The sequence below is a fragment of the Miscanthus floridulus genome, chromosome 13, assembly GCF_019320115.1.
Source record: "Miscanthus floridulus cultivar M001 chromosome 13, ASM1932011v1, whole genome shotgun sequence".
In the NCBI taxonomy this organism is placed as follows: domain Eukaryota; kingdom Viridiplantae; phylum Streptophyta; class Magnoliopsida; order Poales; family Poaceae; genus Miscanthus; species Miscanthus floridulus.
Window position 1 is genome coordinate 66985956 of NC_089592.1, and position 17194 is coordinate 67003149.

Sequence of the window (17194 nt, forward strand, 5' to 3'; positions counted from 1 at the left end):
AAATTGTTCTGTACACTGCTAGGTTCTGTGAGTTTCATTTTCATATGCTACTTGCGCCATATTTCATCATTAGACAACTACTGCTAGTAATTACAAATTGTTCTGTACACTTCTAGGTTCTGTCAGTTTCATTTTCATATTAAGTTTCAGTTTCATTTAATATATGTGATGACTCAAGGCTTTGGAAAAATGACAGTAAAGGAGTGTAGAATATCCAGGCTTTGGTGGATGACGGTGACACTTAATTCGCATTACCCTGTTCGTTTGGCTGATAAGTCATGGCTGAAAGTACTGTTGGCTGATTTGTTATGAGAGAAAAATACTGTTCGTTGGCTGAAAAAATACGGCTTATAAACTAAGTGAACGGGGCGTCTGCAGATGGTGCAGGTAGGAATGATCTTCCTTTGCACATGAGAATTTCAGTAGACAGAAAAGGAGGTGTAGAAATTTCTGGAGACTGGAAGAAGCCACGCTCATTTAATATATGTGATGACTCAAGGCTTTGGAAAAATGACAGTAAAGGAGTGTAGAATGTCCAGGCTTTGGTGGATGACGGTGACACTTAATTCGCAAGATGCCCTGTTCGCTTGGCTGCTGAAGGCTGAAGCAGAGGTTGACCGGAGGACGGTGTGACCTTGGAGGCTCGGAGGTACGGCTGTCCGGGATGTAGGCTCGTAGCACTGCAACTGCAAGGGCGGGGTTTGGGCCTTGGACCTTCAACGGACTCGGCCACCTGGAAAATTTGTAGAACATGACATATCCCGGTCCATTTGTTCTGGCTTGGGCCGGATTGTGGCATATGCGTTGTGTTTCAGTGAAACTAGGTAAATATCCGTACATTGCAACGAGAACATATAATACCACGATAATATATATATAAATATGTCTTATACTGTTATCTAAAATAGATACCACAATCATAATGTTCCAATCAATATTACATAAGTCTTCACGAAAGATAGATAGTTAAAATATAACTCTAAATTTGAATGCAAAACTAAAACATCAACTTCAATTGTCGCATCACTTCATACCTATGATACGCGAAAGATAAGCTTGCACTTCTTTAGAAATCAAGTGCTACGGAAAGATAATCATAACAAGTTTGCATTTCACAATACATGTTTTAGAATATATTCTACAATTAAAAATCTAATCTCTCAATAGTTCGACTAAGAGAACGTGCTTTGCACGAATACCAAGCTGCAGTTGGTCACCAATCAACGATGATCCAGAAGATTTAGTTATGAATGTTTTAGTTGTAGAGATTCTAATTTCACCTCAAAATTTTTCAGTTAGGCACCATAATTCGCTAAATTTCTTTTTGGTCTTAGACAATTATCAACCAAAAGAAAGCTGACACGTAATGTATTGCATTTTTCTGCAATTGGGCAAAAAGTCATAGTACACCAGAAGCAAGAATGAACAAGACATAATTTACAGGATTATTACAGCCGCAATTTCCCTGTAAAAAACAAACGCACACAAATGTTCTCATGCTCATGTCATGGGCTTCTCCAACAGCGCCGACACGTACCACTTCTCCTTCTCCTTTCCCCTGCCGGTGTTCCACAGCAGCTTCCTGAACCCGACGCGATCAATCATCGGCGCGAACGTCACGTTCAGCTACGCGGCGGCGCAGATGAAGTGGTCTAGCCATAACAAGCCCCCTGGCCTGAGCACCATGTACACGTCGAACAGCGCGAACTCCAGCATCACACCGGGGGCCATCCACCCGCCTCCGCCGAGGTCGTGCCCGGTGTGCACGATGTCCATGGTACCGTCAAACAGGGGCAGCCGGTGTGCGGCGGTGACATGCAGCGGCACTAGGCCGCGCGACGCGACGAAGCTGCCGAAACGGCGTGCCGGAGTTGACGGCCGCGGTGACCATGGTGACCCACGCGCGCTCTAGCATCCGCGCCGTGAACGTGTCGGAGGGGGAGCCGCCGCCGAGGTCTAGGCCGATGCGTACCGTGTTGTTGGGCCGCGCACGGAGCACGGCATCGATGGAGTAGGACAGCGCGCCGTCATCGCGCGCCCATCTGTTGGCCTTATTCTTATTCCCCCACCCGCGACGCAGGTCGAAGCATCCGTCATCGCAGCCACGGATGCCGCCACCGTGGGCGGCGGGCGCGCGGCACGAGTAGTTCTTGCACGCGTACGCGTTCCACACAACGGTGGTGTCCGACGGCGTGGTCCAGAGGCTCCGGGGCAGCGGCAACGGCTGCGGGTACCCCTTGGGCGACCGCGGGCGGCACCGGCTCACAACCACTGAGCATGAGCTTGTGCGCGAGTGGCTCATCGGACGGGCACTCTCCGCCAGGCATGTAGTCCATGTAGCGTTCCAGGTTGTCCTGGACGCGGACGCACGCGTGGCCTAGCACCAAGAACACCTCCCCCGCCATAGCCCCGGCCACCTTGCGATGTGGGCCGACGGCCAGCCTGAGCTCGTCGGTGGGCTCGTGCTTCCATCCATAGTCAGGCGTCACAAGGAGGTCCCGGCCGTCGTGGTCCTCCATGTCTTGGAGGAGTGTCTGGAGGAGCTCGTTGGCGGTGCGGACGCGGGCATGGAGGTCTGCGAGGTCGACGTGGACAGCGGCGAGCGCGGCCTGCGTGGCGTTGAGGTCCGCTTGGAGCGCCGCGGAGCCGTCCTAGAGGTGGACGATGGTGGCGGCGGGCCTATAGCCGTTGCTGCTGTAGCAGCGAAGGAGGGAGGGCCTAGCGCCCAAGGAGACGACAGCGATGGAGATGACATTGGTGAGCAGGAACATGAGCAGCGTGGCCACTGTGGTGCTACTGCAGTAGTTATGGGGATTGATTTTTGCCTTCCCGATTTGCTGTGGCTATTATGAGGATTGAGCTAATCGTAAGGAGCGAGTACGCGTTGCCTTCCTAATCTGATCACATGGAGCAACTTTGGTGTCGTACCTATGGACGGAATACTTATGAATATTTTAGTTGTAGAGATTAGTATCACATTGACTGTTTAAAATGGGTTTGATCAACTTATAATCTTTTTTGTTTCAGAGGCACTAGCGCCCGGATGTCTAGCCTAGCGCTCGGATGTCTAGCCCAGCGGCTTGTCCGGACACGGCTCCCACCAGCCAACCGTGACTCGATACATGGGCTTGGGCTGGCAATGGAAGCGGTATCTCTGCCCACTGACTGGAGTCCAATGGATTCATTTTGGAGGCACTAACACACGGATGTCCGACCCTAGCGGCACGTCTGAACGCGGCTCCCACCAGCAAACCGTGTGTCAACACATAGGCTTGGGCTAGCCACGGAAGGCTCCCACCAGCAAACCGTGACTCAATACATGGGCTTTGGCTATCAATGGAAGTAGTAACCCTACCCACCAACTAGAGTTCGACGGATTCTTCTAAAAAATTAGAGTCCAATGGAAATCCTATTCCTGCTTGCGTAACAGAGAAGGGGAAAGCACGCGAACCAGCAAACCATGACTCGATACGTGGGCTTGGGCTGGCATGGCAACAGAAGTGGTAACCCTGCCCACCAACTGGAGTCCAACGGAATCCTATTCCAGCTTGCGTAACAGAGAAGGGGAGAGCATGCGCTTGCGTCCGCGCCACCATCCCCCAACGCTCCCCCTCCACCGACCTCTGTCACACCCCCTCCACGGTCTGAGAAAGATGCAAGACAGCAAAAAGCGAGGAGGAAGATGCAACACCCAATCTACTTTTGAAACATCCAAATGCAACATTTGCAACATATGTATGAAGATCAATGAAACACTTAAAACAAGCATCTGAAACACTTGAAAAAACACCTGAAAACATGTGAAACTATTGCAAGCATACGCAACATCTAGATAAAACACTTACAACATATATGTGAAACATATACAACATCCACATAAACACACTTGCAATATACATCCAAAAACACAGATGAAACATTAGGAACAGACGCTTGCAACATACTATACAACCATTGCAACATATGCAACATCTAATCTACTTTTGCAACATTCATCTGAAACACTTGCAATATATCTTTAAAACATCTGAAACACTTAAAATGTACGCTTGCAACAGGCGTTTTTCACCCTTCTTTCATAGGACGCAGCGTAGAGCGGGGGATGGACGTGCCACGGGGGATGGCGGGGGCGTGCCAGAGTGGGGCGTGGCGTGGGATGGAGGGCGCTGAGGGGCATGGTGGTTGTTGGCGATCCTTAACTCACACTTTTACCCGCCAACACTTATATAAAATCCATCCAAACAAACACCAAACTTAGAATTAGGGCTCATAACTGACAAAATTCCACGAGTTTTGATGATTCATCAATTGCAGGAGGACATGTCGGAAAAACTCAAGAAACGTGTCAAAAGTACACAAAGAACATAGCAAGACAAACACCCGATAGGAGCCCAAGGGGGGAAGGCCCACTTACTAGGCAAATCAGGGCCTAGTCCGGTGGACAAAAAAGGCCAAAACCCATATCAAATCAACTCCAAATGGCGCCAAACTCTACAGGACCCATCTAGAGGCCCAAGGAAAGCAACCCACCGAAGATGGGCCATTTGGGCCCAGTTGGGGTGCGCCCGCACCCCAGGTGCGCCCGCACCACCACTAGTGCCTCTCGGGCCCATTTTTGGCAGGTTGTCAGCTACCGCCTTTGCAATGACGGTTTCATAGGGGTTGGCTAGGTTCAACGTATCTAGGACATCGGTTTGAGGTCGGTTTGGTGCTTTAATGAGAGGATCAAGCATATTCCAAGGATGATTCCCTCCTCTCCACCTATAAAAGGAGGCCACCCCCTCCTCTTTTAACAACACATAAAGACACAACACAAGAGACACAATGTGACAAGAAGAGAAGAGCTTCATTCCTATCTTAGCTCTCTAGCTAGTTCTAGTGTAGGGAGTGAGTGAGTAAGAGTGGAGAAGTACCGGAGTTGTCGGCTACCTCCTATTGTGTACTCGGGGCCCCTTGTACACTTAGCGGAAGGAATGCCAGGAATCATCGGCTCCTCTCCACTTGTACCTCTATGATCCGAATACTACTTGAAGTGTAAGGTTCGTGTTTATCTTCGGCGGTGAGTTCTACTTTAAGTTGGTCTCGTTCATTATTTAGTTACGGGTTTGTCATTCGTCCTTATGATGAATACTCTAGTAAAGGCCCTAATAAAGACGGATAACCCTGATCAATGCTAGAGTAGTAGTCGATAGCATAGACGTGGTGTCTAGGCTAGAGGCTACCTCTGTTTGCCTCGTTCCCCATGTTTGAGGGGTAGGCGACAGGTGGTGACAGCTCTGTCCATCCCTTGTAATCCCCCATGTTCGGGTTCGGTATAGTGCCATAGGCCGGCAACGCTTGGTAGACCAAGTGTTATCCGGTACCCGAAGCAAGTCCATAGGGCAAAGCTATCTTAACTTAGAATCTCTATCCTTAGAAAACCTTGCTACCTAACCTATCTTTCTTCTTGTTATCTTGGGTGAACTAGCTAAGAGACTTTTACACATCCGTTCCTTATGGAAATACGATACCCTGAATACTTTCGGGTGAAATGCAACAACAGTAATTCCGTGCGCTTGTAGATTATTTCTGTATGCGTTAAGAAATACCAACAGTGGTTGCGACGTGGTCCTCCTCATCCACGTCGTTGTCGTTGCTCGAGCCTCCATCAGCATCAGTGTCCGAGCCCGAGAGCTCATTAGCCTCGCATCTGACCCAAAGAGCTCCACGGCATCAGAGTCAAAGGGGACGTCGAGGTTGAAGCCCTCCTATAGCAGTGTAGTTGTTGCTGCTGCTTCATATCGGAATGGTCAGAGGACTCGAGAAGCTTTGGTTTTTTTCGCACGAGGCACGGGCGGTGCGTGGGTGTGGGCGGGTCGGTCTGTCCGGAACGCCCTGAGGGCATCATTATCGCTTTCGTTTCAAAATGTAGAATCTACGAATTCCTTTTACATGAAGTGAGTGTTAAAAATGTAAGAGGTATATTATACGTATGGGCTCATTCCATGTGGGAGATGGGCCATACATAATTTTTGCATAGGTATTATAGATGGTACTCAGAACCAGACTAAAAATACGATAATGATACAATTAAGACGTTCGAATAGACGGACATCTCCCACTGCTCACTCCCTCATGTGTCGCTCACACAGCGACCTATCTGCTCATCCCGTCCACGCGCCCCGATGCTCACTGTGTTGTTTTCTCCCTGTGTCTCTGTTCCCACCCCACTTTGCCTTGTCGCCACTAGTCTCCCGCAGCGCCGCCCCCCCATCCCCCGCGCTGCATTCCCCACTGGGCCTAGTCTGCCTTGCCCGTGCTCCACCATGCTGCCTCTTTGCCGTCATGGCCCGCTCGCCGCGACCGCCTCCACCGAGCTGGCGAGCCACGACCACCTCCATCGAGCCAACGAGCCTCCACGATGGATGCTCCAACAAGCAGGCGATGGGACAAGATTTGTGTGATGCTACACCCATCAGCGAGTTGCCCGTGACGCTGCCGCACAGCGAGGTCTATGCGCCGCCATCGACCTTTGCGCCGGCATGCCTCCATTCGTCCAAGCAAAGCCCATGTTGTAAAATATTTCAAGTGTTTTATTTGGATATTGCAAGTGTTTTATTTTGATGTTGCACATGTTGCAGTAGCTATACATATATGTTTCAAGTGTATGTTCTAAATGTTTCATCTCGTTTTGTAGACGTATGTTTGCAAGTGTTTCATATGGATGTTGCATGTGTTTTCACACATATGAAGTGTTTTTAGGTGTTTTTAAGTGTTTCATACGCATGTTTCGAGTGTTTCAGCTGTTTCATACGTATATTACAAGTGTTTCACTACCAGAATCCTTAAATTTACCGAGTGTTTTTATGTTTACCGAGTGTATTCCCTCGGGCACTCGGCAAACAAATTCTTTACCGGGTGCTATACTAAAAACACTCGGTAAAAAAACACTCGACAAAAAGGGCAGTTTGCCGAGTGTCAAACAAAAAACACTCGGCAAATATGGAGTTTACCGAGTGTAAAAAACACTCAATAAAAAAGCAGGTTTGCCAAGTGTTCCAGAGACAACACTCGGCAAAGAAAAAAAAACAAAAAAACATCCGCCCCTAAAATCCCGCCCTAACCCTCCCCAGCCCACTCCTCCCACACCCGCGCCCCGGCCTCCCCTCCCCAACACCCCGCACCCGCCCCTCCCCTCCTCCCGTACCCACCCCCTCCCTCCCCTTCTTCACCGCCGGCGCCGGCCCCTCCCCTCCCTCCCCTTCTTCTTCCCCGTCGGCGGCCGACCCCTCCCCTTCTTCTTCCGGCGGCCGTGGATCCAGCCCCTCCCCTTCTTCTTCCCCATCGGCGGCCACGGAACCGGCCCCTCCCCTCCCTCCCCTTCTTCTTCCCCGTCGGCGGCCGACCCCTCCCCTCCCTTCTTCCCTGGCACTCGGCCCCCAGCGCCCCTCCCCTCCCTCCCTCTTCCAGGCCACCGCCCCTCCCCTTCTTCGCCCCTCTCCCGAATCCGACCCTCCCTCTCCCGGATCCAGCCGGTGGAGGCCGGTGGCGGCCGGATCTGGGCTCTGGTGGTAGCGTGCGGCGGGCGGCGTGCGTCGTGGCAGCGGGCTTTGTGGTGCTGGCGTGGTGGTGGTGGTGGTGGTGGTGGTGCGTGAGTGTGCTGGCGGTGGCGTGGTGACCCTGCACAGAAGGCCAAGGCTAGCGGCGGTGGGGCAGTGGGGGCCGCGATGATGCCCTCGATGATGCTGCAGGGGGCGCCGCTGTGCTATCGCAAGGCGGCGGCGCGACGCTAAGCCCTGGTCGATGGAAGCGTGGCGTGCGACCCAGGTACCCCAGGCAGTGTGTGGTGGTGCGGCCAGTCCAAGGGCATGGCGGCTAACCGGTACCGTGCAGCCCCAGTGCTCCAGGCGGCAGCGAGATCTGACGAGGTGGCACGGGCGGACCCGACGAGGTGGCTCGGTGCAGAACGGATCCAGGTAAGTATTGTCGTCCTATAGATCTGGAATCTGATGCATTTTAGTCTTTTTTAGCTCATAGTGTTTATCGTAGTCCGACATACTTTTCAATTTTCTAAGGCTGTGAGATCCCATTATCAGAGCCAAACAGCTTCGTTCACAAGAGCAATTCAATATATCAATTATTTTCTTTATCTCTGTTCGAATTATTAAGCTGGCAGCAGGATCAAAAAGTTTAGTTTATATTTGATGGTCATGTGCCTAGTGCAGCTGAACGGATAAAATTGCTGGTGGTCTGAAATTAACACCCCTTTAGTCCTGTGTTTTGACTAAGGCAATGGTCTTGATCAGTCCTTAGGACTGATAGCTACGGCCAATGGATATGACTGCTATTTTTTTGCTCTATAAGCATGGAGTATTAGCTTTGTGATTGAGTTTGCCATGTGATTCAGCCTATCAGGCCTCTTGTCTCTGGCAACGCACCAAGAGATTGGAGCCAGTGGTGGCTCTGAGGCTGTCCATGGCCAGCTGATGCCGCTGTTGGTCTAGGGGAAGTGGATGGATATTTTGGCCATGAAGCTTCTGTGAGTTATGTTTCTTTGCTCATTTACCTACTACTGAGAGGCATGGTAATGTTGAAACTAATATGTATATCAGTATATGCTTTATTATCCCTACTGGTAAAGAATGCATGATTAACAATTTAATTTAATATACTTTCGAGTCATGGTAATGCTGTTTGGACCCTTGTTGGAACCAGTATGGTCCCTCATGTGTAGTTAGTATTCCATGCTTTCATTCTTTGTTTATTCTATATAAGCATTATTCTGCATGCTGCATGCGGATAAGCATGGTTTAATCTCTCTAGAGTTATTCGAGTTTCTTCATGGTTCCTGTCTATATCAACCATTCTATTTTTGCACAGTATATTTTGGCAATTAGTTTCTCAGAAGTTGAAGGACTTGTCAAATCCTAATTTGCTGAAGCAGAAATATAGCATGATGGAAGTTGTACCTAAAGGGTAGTCATGCTCTTTCTGAGAATCTTTGAGAAAGGAGATGACCCTGGAATTAAACATGATCAACCCCAAACTTATTTCTGAACTATTATTCATAAGCTAACCTTATTTCTATCTAATGATAATCAAGGGATTGTTTATATTTAGAGAGGAGAAATGTCTGAAAGATCAGTAAAGCTGATTAGGTTCATATGTCTGTCAGGTACGTAGTTACCGAATGCCTGAGTTCAACACAAACATTTCTTTAGCAAAGGTTTCAGTCAGCTGTTTGGCATGCAATTTAGCTGTTGAACTATTAGCCGTCAAGAGCTAAGCATAGTCTTCTTCATTTCCTCCCTTTTGCCTTGTTTTGATTTTGTTGGAGTGGACCTTCTTCTACGGCGATTTAGCTTTCGTGGTTTGTCCATCTTCATTATTTCGTTTCTACCTCTTAGATCTGGTTGACACCTTTGTTCTCATTCTGATTTCTTTTGTCCTTCGAGGTGTATTGTATTCTTCAGCTATCTGATTCATTTAGAGGCGAGTTCGAAGCAATTGATCTTCGGCGACGGCAATGTTGGAGGTCAGTTACCGCGTGGGAAGCACGGAGAGCACCCTCTCAATGTTGGAGATCAGTTGGTCTTTGGATTGCCTTTTTGTTTTTGGAGCTTTTGGTCCTCATGGGTCTGTGTATTATTGATATCTGACTCGTATGAGGACTTAGGTCTGTAAGTTATTTGTTATATATTTTTGAGTAATTTGTTGTCAATGCGTTTGATTCACATGAGGAATTAGGACCTAACTTAGTATCTATTTCATTATTTACATATCCATTTTTTTAATTTTACATCTCGTGGCTTCATGTAACTGAAATATGCTGAGAATTTTTTTTCTTTGGAAAATAGGTTTGCCGAGTGTAATTCTAAAAACACTCAGCAAACAACGATGTGAACAGTATTTTGCCGAGTGTATTTTTGAAAACGCTCGGCAAATCACTTTTTTTTGCCGAGTGTATTTTGGAAAACACTCGGCAAACCACTTTTTTTGCCGAGTGTATTTTGAAAAACACTCGGCAAAACACTTTTTCTGCCGAGTGTCAAATTTGACACTCGGCAAACCATTTGCTGAGTGCGCGATAAAAAAACACTCGGCAAATAGCTGTTTGCCGACACTGTAGATGCCGTGTGTTGTTTGCCGAGTGTTACACTCGGCAAAGCCTTTGCCGAGTGTTTTTTTTGTCTTTGCCGAGTGCCACAGGCACTCGGCAAAGTTACTATTTCCGGTAGTGTTTCATCTGGATATTTCAAAAGTAAATCTGGTGTTGCAACTAGTGTTTCAGATGCATGTTTTATGTGTTTCATTTGCCTTCAGACGTATGTTGCAAGTGCTGCATTCGGATGTTTTAAAAGTAGATTGGGTGTTGCATCTCTATCTTCGTTTTTTTGCTGCCTCACCTTCGCATCGGTGTCTCCTCCTCCTCCCGGCGCTGGCTGGGCATCCGCCGCCCCCCTCTTATGGATGTTTAGCGTAGCCACCTGCTGTAGTCACCTACTGGCCGCGTGTATGCGCGTGAGAAGCGGAGGGGGTGCGGGCGGGGACTCCCCATGTGCAGTCGAACGGGTCGGGTAGCGCGGGCCCCGCGTAGGTGGGCGTGGGATGCAGGTGCGCGGAGGGAGACGGAGTGTAGGCGCGGACGTCCGGGCGCTAGCACTGCCGCTAAAAATAAGGGTGACCATTCTCTCCGACCAAAAAGCGAACTAGGACTATTCTATCTTAGAATTGAGACCATCCCGTCTGCTCTGGTCCCCAAACCAAATACAACCATAAATTGTGACTATCTCTCGCAGTGCAAGAGAATAGGAGCAACTGCATGAAGCTTTTTCTTTGTAGATGAAAAGAAGATTGATAGGTGGTTTTAGGTTGTACTTGTACCTAGAGTCTGAGACTATATGTCGCTTAGAATATACTAGATCCCATTCTTGTTTTCTTATGTTCTTTTTTATTCTTTATTATTTTGTACTCTCTCTGGTTGGTTTTCTAGGATGTCGTTTTGTGGTTATCTTATGTCAAACATTTTAAATTTTAACTACAAATAAATTTTTTTGGGTTGAGTTTGAAAATATATAAATGATGTAAGTAGATTCATTTCAAAATATAGTTTTATAGAAGTATATACGAACTATATTTTATAAATATTTTATAGCAAAAAGTAACGATCAAAGTTGTTTTTTAGAGACCGTATCGTTATCAAAACGACGTCCTGTAGGAAATGAGAGGAAGTAATGACTATGTACCACCGAGTTACATAGGCTAGAACTTTATTTTATTTTAAATGAAACTTGCTCCGTCTAAAAAATATCGCTTTGGTCATTTTGTTGCACAACACCTGTTCAGTGACCAATTCGCTGCACAATTAAGTAGAGATGACAAATGTGATGCCATTGGACAAGGTATATATAATTATGTCACCAAATGGGCAGTTACACCAATTATGACTAACAGGAACCAAAAAAAAATTTCTCGAATAGGAACCAAAAAATTGAACAAAAAACTTTCGCAACCAAACCAATGCGGCGTGGTTCTGTTGTGTCTTGCTGTGCCACACCCACCTACGATCTAGCTTAAATTTATGTACACATTAATCTGTCCTTTTAATTTGCTGCTTCTCTCCTAGTAGTAGTACGTGCCAATTGCCATGCTAATTAACCATGAGAGCTACTACGCGCCTACTACGCCCCTCTCTCTTTGACGTAGCTGGACGTCCTCCGGTGCCGCCGCAGCGCGCTAATGTGCGGCCCGAGTTCGCCGCCGTCCCGGTGATGCAGCACCACGTCAGCATGGACCACCGAGTTGGGGAACTTCTGCCGGTGCCGGTCCTGGTGGCTCTGCTTCTTCTCCTCCACCGTCGTCTCTATCGTCACGTCAACCTTCTCCCCGTGAACAACCTTGCCTTCGCCACCGTCGTTGCTCTTGCCGTCGCCATCTTCCACTAGGACGGTGAACACAAACGGGCCGATCTGGAGGTAGTCGTCCATGTCCAGGACGGGCTCCAGGGACTGGACCACCTCCCTCATGGTGGGCCTAGACTTCGGGTTCTGGCTCAGGCACTTGTACGCCACCATAGCAGCCCGTTCAGCCCCTCGGCACGAGTACTGGCACTCCATGGCCGGGTCCATGACCCGGTACAGCTTGTCGGGCTTCTTGAGGTAGGGCCTGGCCCAATCCACCAGGCTCTGCTCCCTGGGCCGCCGAGCCCGGTCGACAGACCGCCGGCCCGTCAGGAGCTCCAGGAGCACCACCCCGAAGCTGTAGACGTCGCTCTTGGCGGTCAGGTGCCCCGTCATGATGTACTCTGGCGCCGCGTATCCGTTTGTCCCCATCACGCGCGTTGTGACATGGGTCGCGTCGCCCTGAGGCCCGTCCTTGGCGAGCCCGAAGTCCGACAACTTGGTGTTGTAGTCCTGAAAATCCAAAGAACCAGATTGAGTTAGGCGAAGATCGCATTCGTTCATAGGTGACAATTACATGCTTGGATGCTAAGACAACACCCCGGCCCTCTCAGACTATCACTGTCAGGCAGCATCAAGCTGTTTAAGCTACTACTAGTGATTTGATTTGGTGCCAAGAAAAATAATGCAGTGCAGATTCTTTTTAATTATACATGTTGCCATTATTTAGGTAGCGGACTGCATGAGCTGGGATTGATGTATAGGAATTGGGCATCCAAGAAACTTCCAAGTTGCAGTCATGCATGCCGGGGCTGGTCTTCTATCGAACCCAGCCAACAATTTTGGAACGCGTGGCAGACAACTTTGACATCCATCTCCTATGGACGATTCAGGGTCAAATCTGTCGAAAAGTGGATTTGTACTGAGCTTTTTATGAATGAATTCCGTAGCGAATGAATTTTCTGATTTAATTTGCTAAGGCAGCCACAAGGTAGGTAGGTGTCGTCACTATATCCTTTTCTACAGCTACGCAAGAGCTACCGTGGAAAGCAGCGAGCCGTATGCGTCAGAAATGACCGTGCTTTTCCTAGTGTCGTCGAAACCACCTACCACTAGACTCCAGTAGTCCATTGCAAGCGCAACGAAAAGAATGCGCAGAATTCTCACGCTGGACGTGGATCGGTCGCTCACCTCGTCAAGCAGGATGTTGGAGGCCTTGAAGTCCCGGTAGATCACCGGCGTGTCTGCGTCGTGGAGGAAGGCGAGGCCCCTGGCCGCGCCGACGGCGATCTTCATCCTCCTCATCCATGGCATGGAGCCGTCGAGACCTGCACGCACACAGTTAGCACGACGCTTCGTCAAACCAAAGCTATTCTGAATAAATATGATTAAACGACGCCAATTGTTTGGCTAACCACTCTACTTAATATCATCATTAACTCCGTACCACTAGCAAAAGTTAACGATGGAGACAACAGACACGTGAATTTTGTGCTGCAGGAGTCGGAGTACTCACTTCTGAAGAGGTGCTTCTCGAGGCTCTGGTTGCTCATGTACTCGTACACCAGCATCCGGTGCTCATCCTCGTAGCAGTACCCGACGAGCTTGACCAGGTTGTCGTGCCGGAGCTGGCCGAGGAAGAAGACCTCGGCGAGCCACTCCCGGTGGCCCTGCGTGCCGGTGCCGTCGAGGTCGAGGTACTTGACGGCCACCTGCTGCGCGTCCAGCCCTTTGCGCAGGCCGGCGTCGACGCGGCCCCTGTAGACGGGGCCGAACCCGCCGGATCCCAGGTAGTTGGCGCGGGAGAAGCCCCCCGTGACGGCCCTCAGCTCGGCGTACGTGAAGGCGTGCAGGTTGGACCCGGACAGCGTCACGGACAGGTCCTCGGGCGTCAGCGTCCCCGATGAGCTGAGGCTCGACAGCGACACCCGCGACGCCGACGTCGAGGACGGCAGCAGCAGGAGCCGCTCCCCCCGGTCCCTCCTCCGGCTGCGGCTGCCCCTCACGCAGCAGAGCAGCGACCCCCACGGCTGCGCCGTCGCAGACATCGCGTGGTACGCCGATCGATCAGCTCCAGGAATCCACCCACCGGAGGCAAATGCGCTTTGATTGCTTAGTTGCTTTGCTTGCTTGGTCGCGGCTGTGGAGGGATCGGAGTCGGAGAAGAGAGTCGGCCGGCGGCGAGAGGGAAAGGAAAGAAGGTTAGAAGAGAGCTGAGAGCCTGAGACAGCTCGCGCGGCTAGTGGCGTATATATAGTATAGCGTGCGGCGTCCGAAGTCCTAACGGAACGGGGCGTCCCCCCTGCGTGTGCCTTGCTTGACCCTGTCGCGGGGCGCAAAGCAGACAAACCACGGGGCCGCGACCGCGGACACGGCGTCACAACCCGGGCAAAACCGCTGTGACGCCCCCTCCCGTCCCCTGCCCTCCCCTGCTCTTGGACCCGGCGGACGGACACCGGGACACGGACACGGCCACACGGGCTGGGTGAAATCTGCCGCCGCGGACGCCTCGTCGCCCCGCCGGTTTGGGAGCCACGACGCCCGAGGGTGGGGGTGGGTTGGGCCGCTGCGACGATTACGCGACGCTGACCGGTGAACGCAGCTCGCAGCGTTACGTGACGCCGATGAGCAGGACGGGGGGCGGCGGCGGTACGTGACAAGGCGTGAATGCGCGATCGCTAACAGGTCGGTTTCTTTCTTTACACGGGGGATCCGAGGTTGCTTATAACGAAATCACGCGTGGTACATGCCCGGAGAATTTTTATTTACCCATGAGCAAGTATAAAGTAAAATAAAGCGAGTGCTCAGATCATGTGAGAAATCTGCACGAGTGTTTTGTTTGTTATTAATAATCAATGCTCAAGTAGTAGCTTTCTTGCTGGTGCTCCTCTTTCTCTTGCCTTTCAGTTATGACCAATCCTCTATTTCGGCAGGATTGTAGCTGTAGAAGCTACAGCTATGCACGTGTTTAGTTAGGTGAAAGTTAGAAATTTGGCTACTGTAGTACTTTCGTTTTTATTTGGCAAATAGTGTTCAATCATGGACTAATTAGGCTCAAAACGTTTGTCTCGCAATTTCCAACCAAACTGTGCAATTAATTTTTTTTTTCGTCTACATTTAATACTCTATGCATGTATCGTAAGATTCAATATGCTGGCTATTGTAGCACTTTTTAGAATTTAGGTTGAGAACTAAACACACGCTAAGCTATGAATGCAGATAAAACCGTTAGCTCTATCTAGCGGCTTGCATGGCGTGCGGACAGGCAGGCAGAGGGTTGCACCTACGCCCTGATGAGCAGCCTGGCTGTCTGATATTCCACAGGAATCAGGATAAGGGTTCAGGACATGCATGGCGCAGCAGCTAGCGCCGTGTCTTCTGTTGCACTGGCACCTCAATTATGGTCGTTCTTAATTAGGGGACAAGAAACAACGGTGTGACGGAAATGGAAGAAACGCCTCTGATCCGTGTCGAATGAATCGGTGTCGTGTAGAAAATGATTAACATGTAAATATTTATAGTTTTGCTCTATGTTATGATTGGATGTGGCCTAACACTTAATGATACAGGGTTTATACCGATTCAGGCAACGTGCCCTACGTCCATTTTGAGTCGGTCGGTGACTTTATTCCTGAGCCCAGATGCTCGAAATTTGTCATAGGGTACAAACGGAAGGGAGAAAGATGGGGGTACAAGAGGTCCGGTCGGACTATGGTCTGAAGGGCCGAGAGTGACAGGAGCTCCGTTATGTGCTAAGTGTTTGAGCGTGTGCTCGAGGTTTGAACTTGGAGGTTCTGTTGTGGTGTGTGAGTGAACTCTGAGGGTCTATCTGTTGGGAGAGAGCGCATCCCCTTTTATAGATGAAGGGAACGGCCTTATAAGAGAGAGAATACGTATGCTACTAAGTCTTGTTGCCCACGCCGTCGGGTACAAGATGATGGTAGGCGCTCATAACATTGTTGTTGTCAGACACATGTGGGAGGTTTTACCGTATTCACCATGTATGGTAGATGATGGCGCCCACAACACTGTTGATATCCAGAGGCATGTGGGGGAGCCTTACCGCTTTTGTCTGGTATGGGAGTTGACGGCGCCCACAACACTGTAGGGTAAATGTCGGCGTCCACGACACCGCTTGGGTTCTGGCATGCCTAGAAAGTTGCAGGGCACCCTTCTAACATGTCATTTCAGTTACTGGCATGCAGGTGTGCAGGGTACGGTCCTCAGTATCGCGGTTGACTTGAGTGCCCTGCCTTACTTGCTCCGTCCGTTTTCTGGTCCTCACCGAGCGGGCGTCCCCGGTTGGTTGGTTCTAATCGGCTCTTAGTGCGCTAGTCAGAGAAGAGCTGTAAGCATGGGTTCGGTGCATCCCCGGTCGGAGACACGGGTCGGAGTTGGAGGCGGTGTTTGGCCAGGCCTTCCGGTCGGAGAGACGGGCTGGAGTCGGAAGCAAGCGCTGTTCCTCTTTGGCCAGGCCTTCCGGTCGGAGAGACGGGCCAGAGTCGAAAGCGAGCGTTGTTCCTCCTTAGTGAGATCTTCTGGTCGGAGATTGGATCGTCCTTCTGGTCTGTCGTTTAGATATTTGGGCTGGCCTAGAAATTTACGCAACGTCGTGTGCTATACCGAGCTTTTACCGGAAAGCCGGTCCACGAGCCGACAATCGGTGTTGAACATTCTGTCGCGATGATGCGCATGCAGATGATGCGCATGCAGTTGAAGCATCAACGTTGGGTTTCGACTTTCGACTTCTTGTCTATTTTTTTTTCGCTCTCTCCCTCTCTTGATTTTTAAGTAAGTGATACGGAATCAGGAAAGCATCGATCTGGTGTGAGCTGACATTTTACCCTCTCTTTTCGGGAAGTGGTTCAAACGTTTTGTGCGCATTTGGGTGGTACGCTACGCTGAGGGTGTTGTTTGGGTGGTAAACAATAGAGACACCTAAGCTGATCGAGGGTGTTGCTTATCTCCCGATGCCCGCAAATTGGAAAAAGGAATAAAAATACTACCAAATCTATAGACAAAAAAGAGAGTATGACTCCCTCAATCTCAAATTGTAGGTCATTCTATTTTTTCTATATACATAGCTTTTAGTACATCAAGACATAATCTCATCTAGGTACATAACAAAAACTGTGTAACTAGAAAAAGACTAGAACAAATTACAATTTAAATAAGAGAGGAGAATAACACTTATGATACAGAATAAGTATCATAAGATTAACTATGTAATATACTAGTATAATAAACCTACTTGAAGATGTAAATGTGGACATTATTTTAAAAAAAAATAGTAAACCTTAGAGTTTGGCTTGTTT

The 17194-nt window shown here is 49.4% G+C and overlaps 1 protein-coding gene and 1 pseudogene across 1 annotated transcript; both read right to left on the reverse strand.

The window, feature by feature from the left end:
• Positions 1-1500: 1500 nt before the first annotated feature.
• On the reverse strand, positions 1501-6326 carry LOC136499953 (probable methyltransferase At1g29790; annotated as a pseudogene).
• A 5043-nt stretch (positions 6327-11369) lies between these two features.
• On the reverse strand, positions 11370-14110 carry LOC136500437 (serine/threonine-protein kinase RIPK-like). Its single transcript, XM_066495779.1, has 3 exons — positions 13396-14110; positions 13071-13207; positions 11370-12392 (listed from the first exon to the last, which is right to left on the reverse strand). The coding sequence occupies exons 1-3, from the start codon at positions 13925-13927 to the stop codon at positions 11661-11663; spliced, it is 1401 nt and encodes a 466-aa protein (XP_066351876.1). The 5' UTR covers positions 13928-14110; the 3' UTR covers positions 11370-11660.
• Positions 14111-17194: the final 3084 nt, after the last annotated feature.